General features: G+C 55.2%; 1 protein-coding gene across 5 annotated transcripts in view; it reads right to left on the bottom strand.

Moving 5' to 3' along the window:
• GLI2 (GLI family zinc finger 2) overlaps positions 1-14,072 on the bottom strand; it is a 262,655-nt gene that overhangs the window by 125,317 nt on the left and 123,266 nt on the right. Inside the window, exon 1 of one of the 5 annotated variants that reach the window (XM_043894883.1) lies at positions 6,255-11,041. The exons of 2 other annotated variants lie outside the window; for them this stretch is intronic. In XM_043894883.1, coding sequence (XP_043750818.1) covers positions 6,255-6,560 — 306 coding nt within the window. In that variant the 5' untranslated portion in view covers positions 6,561-11,041. Of the gene's footprint in view, positions 1-1,354; positions 2,762-6,254; positions 11,042-14,072 lie in introns of those variants that run through there. 2 more of the 5 variants (XM_043894889.1, XM_043894887.1) reach the window with 2 other exon arrangements.

Raw genomic sequence — 14,072 nt, 5'->3', positions numbered from 1 at the left:
CAGGGGGATCCTAATTCCCAATGCCTGTGACATCAAGGGGCCCATTTCCTCTCTCATCTCATCCCCACTCTTTCCTGGCCCCTCACCACGTTCCAGGAACAGTGACTTTTCCCGTCTCCTCCTGGGGCTCCCCCTCATAGGGCGATGACACGCAGCTCCCCCTGCCTGGGAAGGCTTCCCTTTATAACACAGAGGAGCATGTTTCCAGCTGACGGCAGCTGTTCCCCCACGTCGACTACGTGCAGGTTTCCAACACTTCTCCTTCCGCAGACGCAGACTCTGATTTGACATGGTGGGGTCGTGTCACCACTTCCCCAAAGGCAGCCGCCAAGAAGACCTTACCTCCCTGTGTAACTCTCTGCTTCCAACTAGCAAACAGGAAAATACGGATGTCCCATGCAAGGATGGGGATTGAGGAGGGCCTCTGGCCCTCCCTGGCCTTCCCGAGAGCGTGAGTTCCTCCACACCAGGGCGGCACTCCCACAGCCTCAGGACCACCATCACCCCCACTGGAACAAGCTCCCCACTTTCAGGACCCCTGGGGGCGTCCTTCCTGGGGACCTGAAGGCCAAGCCAAGCAAGGACTTGTTGGAAGCCGGAAGAAGGAAGAATCAAAAGGATGTTAAAAAGAGACAATGAAAGAAAGTGTCTTCCAGATTTTGCCAAGCCTCAAGAACATTCCTTCTGAATATGATTTTGTTTCCTCCTCTCCTCAATTCAACTTTTCCCAAATTCATTCCTCATGCGAACACAGTGTCTTCCCCAGGGAAGCTCGGCTTTAACACACACATGTTTTTCTAAGTAACTCGGAGCTGAGGCTCCACAGACAATAAAGATTCTTGTCTGCGAATCCTCCTTGCCGCTGAGACCACCAGGGAATTCAGTGGTGAAGGCTGAGCTCCCAGACTCCCGATCCGCCAGATCTCAGAAGAAACTCCCAGTTCAAAGTTCTCGTGGGCACCCGGAGAGTTTCAGGGGCTGTCTGTCCCGGAGGAGGAGCTGGGAAGAAATCCTGCAATTGACGATGTGAATTTGCCTCCCACTCAATCCCTGACAACCTCTTCCTTCCCTTCCCCAAGCAGGAGTCACTTCACTTTCTTCTGTTCTCTCTCTCTCTCTAGTGGCCGAAGTCCTGCCTCCCCACCCCCGACCCCGGCTCTTTTCATTTACGCCCCCACCTCTGTCCCCACCTCCCCCAGCCAGCTTCCCCCTGGCTGGGCCCTACTCATGCTCCCAACTTCAAACTTGGAGCGCGGCGACGCGGCAGAACCTGCAGGCCAGGCCTGCGCAAACAAGAGCAGCCGCCTCCTCACTTGAAGCGTCGCGGGAAAGCGGTCTTTCTCCTTCAACTTACCCAGCGCGGCCGGGAGGGAGGACGGCTGCCACCCGCCTGGAGGGGCGGCCCTGCGGGGGAGGGTGCCGCCGGGCGGGCGAGAGGCCGCCGGAGCCTCGGGATGGAGCAGCGGGAGGGAACATCAAGTGGCCGCCGGGAGGGAGGCGGGGCGCATGAATCATTGATGACCGGCGCTCGCTCCCTTGCTCGGGAGGGTTTAAGAACGCGGCTAATCTGAACGCCGGCTGGACTCCGGCTGGACTCGGAATCCGGCTGCCGCTGCGGGCAGCGTGTTCACCTTCCTATGGGGAACGTTTCTGGCCTGGGAAGTGTAGCACCCTCCTGCTGGGAGAAGCTGCCTGTCCGCCGGTCCTCCACCGGGCTGGGCTGTCCCAGAGCAAGGGTCTGGAGCTGGGGGGCCCGCAGTGCCTCAAGCTCCCTGCTCTGCAGCCCCCAGTGAGGGAGAGGGAGCTGGCGGGGACCTCAGGGGCCCATCCGGACTGGAGGAAGAAGGGGAAACGGAGCCCAGGAAAGGGAATGTGACTTGCCCAAGGTGCAAGTGGACCCCAGGCCACTGTCCCCAGGGAATCTCTGGAAGATTCCCTGGCCCTGTGTGGACACTGAGAGCCACAGAGCTAGGGAGCAGAGGCCTGCAGAATGGCCCTTCACAGGCAGGGGTCACGGACAATGTGACCCCAAGCCAACTTGCAGAAATGACACGTACAGAGTTTATCTTTGAGTGTGGCATTCTCCCCAGGCTATGGAAACTCACCCTTTTTTCGTTTCCCTTCCATAGGGAGGGGGGCCATGGCAATTACCTTGGGACAAGCAGCGCCCATCAAACACAGCTTGTGGATCTGCCAGGGGAGGTCGGCCAGGACCACTGACCTCCAAAGCCTCCACCTTGCTCCTGCACCACTTTTGCCAGGTGTTGGACTGGTGGAAGAATTCTGTATTTTCTGGTCACAGAGGGGAGGGGCCTACTGGGGTGGGACATGGTCAATACCATGGTCATCTTCAGGCCTTTTACCCCCAAGGACATTCTGTACCCTTTCTCCCATCGGATCTCAAGGCATCATGAAATGAAAGGTGGCCATTCTGTCCCCAAAGGGATAGCCTGCCTTAATGGGGTTAACAGAAATACAAGAGGCTAGAAATTCACCCCAGGAATGGAAAGGAGTTGCGGGGGGGAGGGGGGATGCGGAGAAGGGTGTGACCAGGAGGAGGGAGGCTTCTGAACCATCTACCCCTCCCCACACCCTGACCCTTTGGAATTCCACTCCTCTTTAGAAGGTCCCCGATTCCACGTCACCACAGAGACCCACTGAGTGTAGCCAACATCACTCCTGCCCCCACCCTCCACATCCTCCCACTTAAGCTGTCAGGAGCACATCTGGAGCCTCCCAAAACAGGACAGCTTCCTACGGAGGGGGCGGAGCCTGTGGGACCCACTCCTAGGTCAGGAAGGCAGCCCGGGCCTCCACGGTCCTCCCTGGGATCTTGAAGGAACTGTGTGCAGAAACACCGAGTGCATCCTTCACTCAAAGTCCGGCAGTGCTGCCCACGGGCACGAGGCACCAGGCTGGGTGTGGCCCGCCTGCCCATCACCATCACCTCTGTCCCACCTCTGACCTGCCCAGGGCACACTGCCAGCCTCTGGCCCCAGAAACAGAGCCCCCAGCGAGGCCCCACCAGAAGGGGCCCCACCCACAGGACCTGGGCATCACTGGGGCCTCTGGATCCCAGGTCAGCACCATTCAGGCCTGCTCACTTTCCCCACACTCCGAACAGCAGGGCTGGAGCTGAGTCAAGGCTACTTCCTGGGAGTGGAGGGTGCGGAGGAGACGGCCAAACCAGATGGGATGGGTGGAGATGCAAAGGGTCAGAGGTTTGTCTTGGTTGATTACACAAAAAGCTCATCCGCAAACCTCCTGGGTCAGCAAAATGAAAAAGCAGGCCCCTTCTTGGGTGGTACGGCCTCAGATGGCACCACAGAGCCCACAAAAAAAAAAGAAAGAAAAAACAAGGGAAGTGACCCAAACTTAGCCTCAGCCTGGGGGGAGCGCAAGGTCTGGGGATGGGTGGGAGGCTGCAGGCCAGAGCCTCTCCTGGTGGCAAGAACACCAGGCAGCCAGCCGTGGTGCAGGTGGGGGCCGGGGCTCCTCCCCAGAGAGTAGAGAACTGGCCTAGCAGCTACTGGCTCTCAATCATCCAGGGAGATGCTTCCTGACTTAAGGCATGTGGCTGTCTGGAGCCTCCCAAATCGCTACAATTATGCCTCTAAACTTTCTAGAAGCTCAAGCTGGATTTATACAGCCCGCCCCACCCCCAGCCTTACTCAGAGACGGAAGTGAGGTGGCTTGAGGGGACAGGACCACAGGGTGTCATCGTCCTTCCGTTCCCTTGGGCCAGAATGAGACAGCTCCTGGCCCAACCGTGGACACCCCACAGAAAGGGCTGCTCTCTGGGCCCCACGCCCATCTCCAGTTAGCCCTTTGCAAGGTGCTTGCCTCCTGTTCAGACCTTCCACATGCAGCAGTAAGCTGGTTCTCTTCCACCAAGCTTAAGGGAGCTTTAAGAAATATCCTCCTGTGACTTACAAATGCCCTGTGCGTGCGAGTCGGGTCTGACCCTTTGCAACCCAACGGACTGTAGCCCACCAGGCTCCTCTGTCCATGGGATTCTCCAGACAAGAATACTGGAGTGGGTTGCTGTGTCCTCCTTCAGGGGATCTTCCCAATTCAGGGATCGAACCCAAGTCTCACATCTCCTGCATTGGCAGGCAGGTTCTTTACCACTAGCACCAGCTGGTAAGCCCAGAGAGAGCAAAAGCCATTTTGTGTCTATTGGCCGGCTCAGGGACATGAGGGTAGTAGAATCTCCTCCAGGAAGTCCACCATCTATGACTCTCTCCCTCTCTCTCTTTCCCCCAGACATATAAACACTCCAGGGTCAGCAGAGAACATGACTCACAGGCCCAGAGGATCCAAGCTGCCTTGGCCCCGAGGAAGCGATACTAGAGACAGCAGGTGGAAAACAGACATAGCTTGGAAACAGAGCCACGGAAGAGGCCCACAGCAGCTCCCTCAGGTCCCTGACTGGTCTGTCCCCACTCCACCCACAGGGAGCATCCCACGCAGACACGGGTTCTCCACACCCTGGAAACGTGGCCCCACCAAAGCCCTGCAGCTGATGATCAAATCAAGTGACTACCCTTGGAAAGCTGTCTACCTCTCTGGTCGCCCCCACAAATGGGCCATCTAGCTGATAAGCTGGCCTTCTCACTGAACTAATGTGCCTGCAGGCCCACCACACAGTCTCGCTCCTGCCCTCCCTTGGAAAGCTGTCTACCTCTCTGGTCGCCCCCACAAATGGGCCATCTAGCTGATAAGCTGGCCTTCTCACTGAACTAATGTGCCTGCAGGCCCACCACACAGTCTCGCTCCTGCCCTTACAACCCTGCCTCTTCTGAGCACCAGCCTTCCTGACCGGGCTCCCCTAGCCGCATCCTCTCCGGGCTTATCTTTGCCTTTGTGAGACAGGACACATCAGACCCTTGATTTCATTCTGAATCCAGGCTGTTCCCACTTACAAAGGAGCTGTGTTCCCCAAGTTCAGCGTTTTGCAAACCAATGATTTGGACCCCAGATGCATTTTTCCGTAGTGAATAATGTGTGAGTGGGTTTCCAGGTGACCCACAATGTGCTGGGAAACTGCAGAACTACAGTTAAAACTTCTACTTAAAAGATACAGTCCCTAGAGAAAGAGAGATATCATATGATATCGCTTATATGAGGGATATTTAAAAAAAGGTACAAAAAATGTATTTACACAACAGAAATAGAGTCACAGATACAAAAACTACACTTATGGTTATCAAAGGGGAAGGAGTGGGGTGGGACAAGCTGGGGGAGTGGCCTGACATACAGACACGACTGTACATACGACCGATGACCGATAAGGACCTGCTGTTTAGTACGGGGAGCTCCACGCACTGCCCTGTAATGGCCTGTGTAGGAAAGAAACTGCAAGTGGATATATGTATACATGTAACTGAATCACTGCTGCACATCTCAAGCTAATACGACGCTGCAAACCAACTACACTCTAATAAAAGTTCATTTAAAAAACTTAAAAATACAATACAACCCTCATAATGCAGCAAACTGGAAGCCACTCAGCATTTGCTTACAGTAGGTTATGGATCTGTGTGTTATGTCTGTTGCGTCCTAGGGCTTGAAGCAAAGCATCATCAGGGCAGAGAAGGTTGGGACGGACTCCACAGCCAGGACTGGTCCTCTTGCGGTGCTGGGGAAGGGGCGGGCACTGGCGGCTCACACAGTCCTTCACTGGGGGCAGTGTGGCCACTGGCCAGGGCTGCAGCGGGCTGGGTGTGGAGGGGGCAGCAGGTGTCTTTGAGAGCCCTCCTTAGGGGACCTCAAAGCAAGCCTTATGCTCCCAGGGTCTCCCAAGGCCTCTCTCAGGGCCCCCAATGGACACATCCTCTTCTCATTGACCTGCTGACCTGAGGAAAGGAGGTCAAGTTGTGAGGAATCTAAGCCAGGTCCTCCAATGGTTCAGTCACAGCAAAGACTGTTCCCAGGTCTCCCGTCATCTTATAACCCGAGGAAGCAGATGCTGTGAACACCAGTGCAAACAGCTGGAAGGCGGCAGAGCCCACAGCCAGCTGTGTGGCCCTGGCTGCTCCTGTGATGCTCTCACACCTCAGGCCCACAGGCAACTGACAGGGAGCAGGGCCACCTCCCACGTCCCCAGGGTCGTGGAGACCCACCTCGCTCACCCAGAATCACGGAGCGCCTGCTCAACACGTGCACAGTGGAACAATACTGAGCAAGATGCTACAGGTCTCCCTAAAAGCTCAGTCCCCACCTGCCAGGCCAGGCACGCCTGGCCAGCTCACCTGGGTGCCAGGCGCTCCTGGTGGACCCACGGCCCCTGCCAAGGGCTTCCAGCTCTCACAGCTGATCCATCCCACGGGAGAGGCAGCCAGGCGGACACTGCTCAGCATATCTTGCAGATAAGGAAGCAAGAGTGTCTGAAATCCCACGGCTGGTGCGGGGACAGGACACACAGAACCCAGGACTCCCGGGAGCTCCCGGAGAGCGAGGACTGCAGCGCCCGGCAGGAAGCCTGGCACAGGGCGAGGGCTGGCAGCGTGGCGGCTGAACTGCGTCCTGCTGTTAGGAGGCATCTCCCATGCAGGCATGTGTTCATCCCACAAACATTTAGCAAATGCCTTTGGGGCCAGCGCTCACCCCAAGTGCATTCCAGGTCTCCTCGGGGGCCTCCTTCATAGACAGCTGGGCTCGCTGAGCCCTTCCTTCATCAAGAGTCCCAGGCCTGGGGGGCCTGGCTTCCCTCTGCTCACCCCACACCCTGGTCAAGGCACAGGTAAGCAGGGGACTTTGAACTAGAGAAACCTGGAGAAACTGGCCACAGAGAACTCCCCAAGTGCTGCAGCCCCCAGACTAAGGGACCATCCGGCCACCTCCCCTTTGTCATCACACAGCAGGTCATCTGTCTTGGCCTGCCCAAGACAGACACCTCTTCTGACTTGTTTCTTTTGGGAAAAGAGGAAGAAAAGACACACACGGGGCCACTTCACCCCTTCTGCGGCAGCTGTGTGTCTCCATGTTCCTCCTCCCCATCTCGGGTGGCTCGCCCCTCAGATGTATAATGAATCAGGCACTCGCTCATTAATAAAAAATGACAAGCGATCAGCTCATTGAAATCCGCAGAGCTGTCGGAGCCTGCAGACACAATCCCTACCTAGCTCTGCGATTCCACTGTGGTCCAGCGGTAATGAGTCTGTAGGGTAGACAGGCCAGCTCGTGAGCCTCTTAGCACAAAGGCAGCCAAGTCACCTTTTCAGGTCAGGCAGTTCAGCGCCCACAGGTTAAGGCCTTTTTCATCTGTATTAACAAAGGAGCTCAGCTCAACAGGCTCACTCACACCCAAGGTCAGGGAGGTGGGAGGTATCGCTGGGGCTGTGGAGAGTCCATCCCACCGTGGCATCAGCAATCCACCATGTCCACTTCCCCCAGGGGTCCAGGACCCGGCCAGACTTAGAGACTAAAACAGGAGACTGACTTTTTGTCTTCAAAAGCAAGGAAGTGAACCAGAAGACTTGACAGGAGCCCAGATGCCTATAGGGCAGCTGGCCCCGGCCACAGGCCTGGTGTCAGGACCATCTCCCAGCTCTTGTCACCTGGAGCTGAGTCACAGGCCAGGCCTGCCAGGACTTTGGGTGCTTTATGCTCACTTCAGCACTCATTACACACGGGACCTACACCCACTGCAGTGTTTTACAGGCATCCTTGGAGCCTGGCAGGATCGTGGTGCCTTGAACACAGGCAGCCCTGAGATGGAAGCAGAGCAGAGGGATGTAGCATCTTAATCCATCACCCATCACCCATCATTGAACAATAAACCACAGTTTTATTGCTGGGGTCAACGGGTCTAGGGGCTCCAAAATTTTAAGGGCCCAGTGGTCCAGCCCTCAGCTTCAGTCACCATCATTTACATGGGTTACACCACAACCACCGCACTGCACATTTCCTGCCTGTGAGGGCTGCATCACGTATGTAATGAAATCAGCTCCAATTTTCACAACAATCCTGCAAGGTAGGGACTCTGACCCCCACAGTATTAGAAGTGGGGTAATTTTCCTGAGGCCTCACAGAACCGAACTGCAGAGCCCAGCCCCTTCCGCATCCTCTGCGTCAAGGACCCCCACTGCTCTAGAACCCTCAGTGACTACCTATTAACAGTGGAGTTGAGTCCAGGCTCTGTGATGAGCCTGCACACAATGGAATCTTCCACCGAATCTTCTCCCAAGGCAAACAGGTTCCCTCCAGACCCTTCACCCATCTCTGACCCACCAGGACAGCTGTCTGAAATGCCCTCTCCGGGTCCCTCCACACAGCTCAGCCACTCATCCTTCACACCAAAGTGCCCCTTCCCCACTCCAGGTAACAGTGACCACTGCTGAGTCCCAATCCTGGAGTCCTGACTTTGGGCCAAGTCCAAGGGGAGCCTTTATTTTTTCTATTAAAAAAATTTTTTTTATTGGGGTTTAATTGCTTTATAATGTTGTATTAGTTTTCACTGTATGGCAAAGTAAATCAGTTATACGTATATATGTAGCCCCGCTTTTTGGATTTCTTTCCTACGTAGGGAGTATTGTTCTCTGAGCTCTACAGTAGGTTCTAGTTTAGTCATGTAATGTAAGGTTCTACATTAGTCATCTGTTTTATACACAGTAATGTACAGATGTCAATCCCAATCTCTCAATTCATCCCACCCCTCCTTTCCCAAGGGGAGCCTTTAGATCTTCTATCAACAACATGGAGAACCAGCCTGAGCAGAGGGCGCTCCAGGGCCTGGGCCAGAGCTGGAGTGAGTCTCAAGCCCAGGATGAAGGCTGGGAGAGGATGAGGGACCCCACCATGCAGATGAAGGAGCCCAGGTGAGGCAAGGTGGGACACAGCATGCCACACGGTTCCGTGGCACGGGGACCAAAGTCAGGCCTTGCAGCATCTTACAGCGTGAAGGAGACAGAAATTCCTGGCCGTGGGTCGACTGTAGATCAGGAAGTAAGTCTAGACACAGCCCTGGTCCACAACCAGTGATCCGCCTGGGGGACCTTCACAAACTCCCCCAGCCTCTTGAGTTTCCTCTCCAACCCCATCCATCTTCCACCCTGTGGCCAAGGGAGGACCCGTGCCTGCCCGGCCACTGTGATGACCTCTGGGAGCAGACAGGGCGGGGCGAGGCCTGCTTTTCTCTATGGGCTTCAGGACTATTTACACACATTCTGGAAAGCAGGCGTAACTTTTTAATAACAAAAAAGGAGGCTCCTCTATAGGGTTGTTTGCTGTGAGGCTTAGCTGTCTTCATTCATCACTCACTCACTCTTTGCACACAGTCTCCCAGCTCTGGTTTCAGGAAAACAACCCCTTCCTACAAAAGGGGAGGGGGCCACCTTTGGTGTACACGACATTCCAAGGCCAAGGAAGGATCCAGTGGAGAAAGCTCTCTCAGGCAGGAGGCCCTGGCTTCTACTTTTACAACCAATGCAGTATATGACCTCAGCATGGTCCCTCCCCTCCCCAGGGCCTCACCTGTAAAAAGGAAAAAAAAGCCACTTCCATCTCTGACATTGCCAGATGTTTGGGGAGGGCCCCAGAAAATATCAAGTAATTGGAGGCTGCGCAGCCCCAGGCAACCTCCTTTATGAGGCGATGAAGAGCATCTTTGTAATGAAGCTATTAGCCAGGTCATCTTGGGGCTCGGGGAGGCGACGCCCCACCCGCTGTGCCTCGGCAAAGCCCAGCCAGGACTGAGGCTCATGCACAGGCTCTGCCGGGGCAAGACCGCTCCAGTCCTGCCCCAGCCTGGAGCACGGAGACAATCCATTGCAAAACCCGTGCCTCGGGGAGGAGTCTGCCCTACATTGAGAAACACTTTCCAAATGAGATAATTATTTAATAGGTAATAAGTGGGGTCGGGCGGGGTGGAGGGAATTCAGTTGATTAAAAGCCTGTGGCCCCCAGCGCTGTGTGCCTTCCCCAGGGTGAAGCCTCCCCCTTCACCTCCTGATGCCTTCTGAATCTGAGCTCCCCTCTATCACTGCCCAGGTACCCAGTGAGAAGCAGCCCACCGGCTACTGAGCTGCATGGGAGCCCAAGGTGGAGGGCCCACACAAGGCGTCAGGCAGAACCCAAACTCTGCAGTCACTCAGCAGCTTGTGTCTTTCCCCATCCTTCCCCGGGGGGACGCTAAGGCCCAAGAGGGAAAACAGCAGGATGAAAGCAGACCAGGGTGGAGCCAGGAGAGGGAGCGCCGAGAAACATCCGAGACTGGGTCACGGCTTGGCCCTGGCCCAGGAGTCCTGCATCCTCAGAGAGCTTCATGTGCCTCTGCCCATCCCAACTCACCAAGGTGGAGGCGGGGGTGTCAAAGGAGGCCTTAATCAGCCTTTGAACCTGTGGACATGGGAGAGGGGAAGGCATCACCCACCAGCCACATGCAGGTACCATGTGGAATACACACACACCCGTTTACTTGCACAGGTTGTTTATATCTTGTTTCTTGACAGTAAAGACACTGAGCCTCAGGGAGGTAAATGACTCACTGAAGGTCATCAGCCCTGGGAATCAATTCCACTCTCATCTGGCTCCAAAATGCACCACGCTCTGTACCACCCACCTGCCCCGAGCCCCAGAAAGTATGAACTCCCTTTCCACCCCAACCACTCTAGAAAGATGCCCAGGCAACCTCAGTCTCAAGGAATTTAAGTGTCTGCAGCAATGCTTCCATCAACCCTCTAAAGATGATTTGAGTGACTGCTCCGGGGATAGCACCAAGAGAATTAGAAGCAACTATGACTCTGAATGAAGGGGCTTACAGTCTCTGAGAGTTTGCAAAGAGAAACAAGTAGAATTATAAGAAAATGGTAAGGAGAGTTTGCAAGGGCCATGGGTCATGATCAGGCTGTAAGTGAAAAAAAAATAAAAAAATATATATATAAACAGTAAAGGCATGGTTGTCCACTGGGGGCTATAATGAGGAAGTGCAAACTACACAGAAATGGCGAGAACATAGCAGGTGATCAATTAAAAAAACGAGCTGGGTAGATGGGCAGGTGGTTGGGTGGGTTGGTGGATTGATGGATGGATGTCGGGGGGTGGATAGATGGATAGATTGATGGGTGGGTAGATGGATGGATGAGTGGATGGATAGAGGAAAGGGTGAATGGATGGACAGAGGGAAGGAGGGAGAGATGGGTGGATTGATGGATGGATGTCGGGGGGTGGATAGATGGATAGATTGATGGGTGGGTAGATGGATGGATGCGTGGATGGATAGAGGAAAGGGTGAATGGATGGACAGAGGGAAGGAGGGAGAGATGGGTGGACGGATGGATGGATGGATGCAGGGATGGGTAAATAGATGGATGAGTGGATGGATGGAGGGAAGGGTGAATGGAGGGATGGAGGGAGAGATGAGTGAATGGATGAAGGGATGGGTGGATGGAGGGATGGGTGAACGTATGGAGAGATGGGTTAATGGATGGATGGGTGAATGGATGGAGGGATGAAGAGATGGGTGAATGGATGAAGAGATGGGTGAATGGATGGAGAGATGGGTGAGTGAATTAAGGGATGGATGGATGGGTGAGTGAATGGATGGATGGGTGAATGGATGGGGGGATAGGTGAACTGATAGATGGATGGATGGAGGGAGGGATGGGTGAATGGATGGATGGATAAGTAAACAGATGGATGGATGGGTGAATGGATGGAGGGATGGGTGAATTGACAGATGGATGGATATATGGGAGGATGGAGGGATGGGTGAATGGACGGATGGATGGATGGGTTGATAGATGGGGGTGTGGATGCACAGAAGCTCTATAATCAGGGCATTTCCTCTTTTCTGTCTCTACCTCTCATCTCTACCTGACATCTCTTTTTCCTTTCCTCCATAGACACTCAACTTAGATCTTGATCTTTAGGACAGTGACTTCAGAGACTAAGATTCTCAGCCCCGTGCATCTAAGAGAACACACATCATGAAGCCTTCCCCTGGTCTTCAGACTAGAACAGCCAGAGGCCTGGAGGAATGAACTTTTCCTCTCAGCCTCCCCACCACCACACTCTCTTGCCATCCTCCACAAGCCCACAGCCCACGCCTCCGCCTGTGCAGGCAGCAACCCCTGGACATAAATCAGAGGGCCCCTGGGTCTGTTTCAACTCAGAGAGGGCCACTCCCCTGGGCCTGAAAATGAGCCAGGTCCACCAGGGGGCCCAGTCACCCATCAGGGGCTTATTTGTCTGGAATTTTTATCCCATTCCAGCCACATGAGGCGTCTTCATATGCCCTGGAGGAACGAGGAATGCACTGGACAGCCAGCAGAGGCAACCAGGCAACACGGGTCTGCAGAATATTGGGAGAGGGCGGGGGAGGGCAGGCAGGGCTTAGACTGCAGTACCCTGGAGCTCAGAGGGTCCCTGGAGCTCAGAGGATTCTTGGTGTTGTGGGGGTGTCCTGTGGGCAGTCAGGCCAGCTCCATCACACAGTAGCCAGTCCCAAGCCAAAGCCAGCCAGGGACTACACAGCCTAAGGGCAGCAGAGGCCCAGGGGAGGGTGCAGGTCCACTTTAGAATGAAGCCCCTAACTGACCAAATTTCTCCCCAGCCCAACTTACTCGCCATCCTGCCTCCTGGCCCAGGAGCTGCCTTCCCAAGCCTGTCACATGTGGGCAGCCCAAATCCCGGCCTGGAGCCTGCCAGGAGGGAACTGGAAAGGCTCAGCCGTGGGTGATGAGATGGGTGATGGTCTCGGCTCAGACTCTAGGTGCAGCCAGCAGAGCCCGCATCAGCATCTGAGATGCTGGAGGCAGGCACTGCGATATCCTTGAACGCTCCTGGGTGCTGACACCAGAGGAGCCCCGAGGAAGGAAACGGGGCAGAAATGGAGAGGAGCCCATTCATCAAGTTTCTTGGCCTGAAGTGGCAGAAAAGTGAGAATGGACAGCAGGGAGAGCTTAGCATTGGAGTCAGCGGCCCCGGCTGAGTTCCAGTTGTGCAGACATGTTTAAGTGACCCACCTCCCTGAGCCTCAACATCCCCCTTTTGTAAAATGCAGACAAGAGTGATGACGTAGCCGACTTTCCGTAATGAGCTTCATGGAACACGCGCCGTAACAAGTGGAAGGGACATCCTCCTGCTCCTCTCTCTCGGCGCCCACGATGCCCTCACAAGAGGCTAACCCATCTTTGTACAACCACACCGGGCATGGTGCACAGCTCCCAAGGGCACAGCTGGTAGAGGCTGGCTGGTCCATGGAACGGCAAAGGCCCCGACACCCTGCGGAGGCACATGAGGGGCTCAGGGCCAGTGATGGCAGCGATGGTGCAAAGGTCATCTCCTCACTGCGACATCTGTATTCCAAGCCAAAGGAATGAACTTATAATGGTAGAATTCCAGGCTTCAGCCCCAAGTGGGCTGGGGAGGAGTGGGCAGGAGAGGTGTCTGTGGGCACGGAAGCCTTCCTCAAGCCATGGAAAAGCTGTCTCTTCTGTCTGTGTGTGCGAGTGACCCTGCCTCGGAGAGGCCAGCCCTGGCTCCACGTGCCAGCCCTCCGCCCCACGTTGACTTTATTTGTGCCCACAAAGCATGTCACCCAAGGCTGGAGTGACAAGGGGTGGGGGGCGGGGCTTGCCCGGGGTGAGCAGGGGAGGATTCCAGCACCTCCTCTGGCCTGAAGTGGCCCCAGCCAGGCCCAGAGCAGAGCTGGCCCACGAACGGGGCGGGGAGCATGCTCCTCGCATAGGAAACGACTCAGACGCCTGTCCCTGTCTGACATCAGCCTGGGTGGAACAGGGATGGCAAACTCCATGTGTCCTTCTCTACTGGGATTCCCTTCAAGAATCCAAGCTCAAGATTTGTTATCAAGTCAATGGTGGCTCAGTGGTAAAGAATGCACTTGCAATGCAGGAGATCTTCCCAACCCATGGGTTGGGACGATCCCCTGGAGAAGGGAATGCCAACCCACTCTCCAGGTATGCCTACCTGGAGAATTTCATGGACAGAGGAGCCTGGCGGGCTACAGTCCATGGGGTCACAAGAGTAGGCCACGACTTAGCAACTAAACCACCAAACCACCAAGTGTATTTTATGCCGGCAAATGTCATCTAGGCTGTAATCCCAGA

This window comes from Cervus elaphus, chromosome 33 (assembly GCF_910594005.1).
Source record: "Cervus elaphus chromosome 33, mCerEla1.1, whole genome shotgun sequence".
Taxonomy (NCBI): domain Eukaryota; kingdom Metazoa; phylum Chordata; class Mammalia; order Artiodactyla; family Cervidae; genus Cervus; species Cervus elaphus.
The sequence above is the reverse complement of the archived record's forward strand: the minus strand, read 5'-3'. Positions and strand labels throughout refer to the sequence as shown.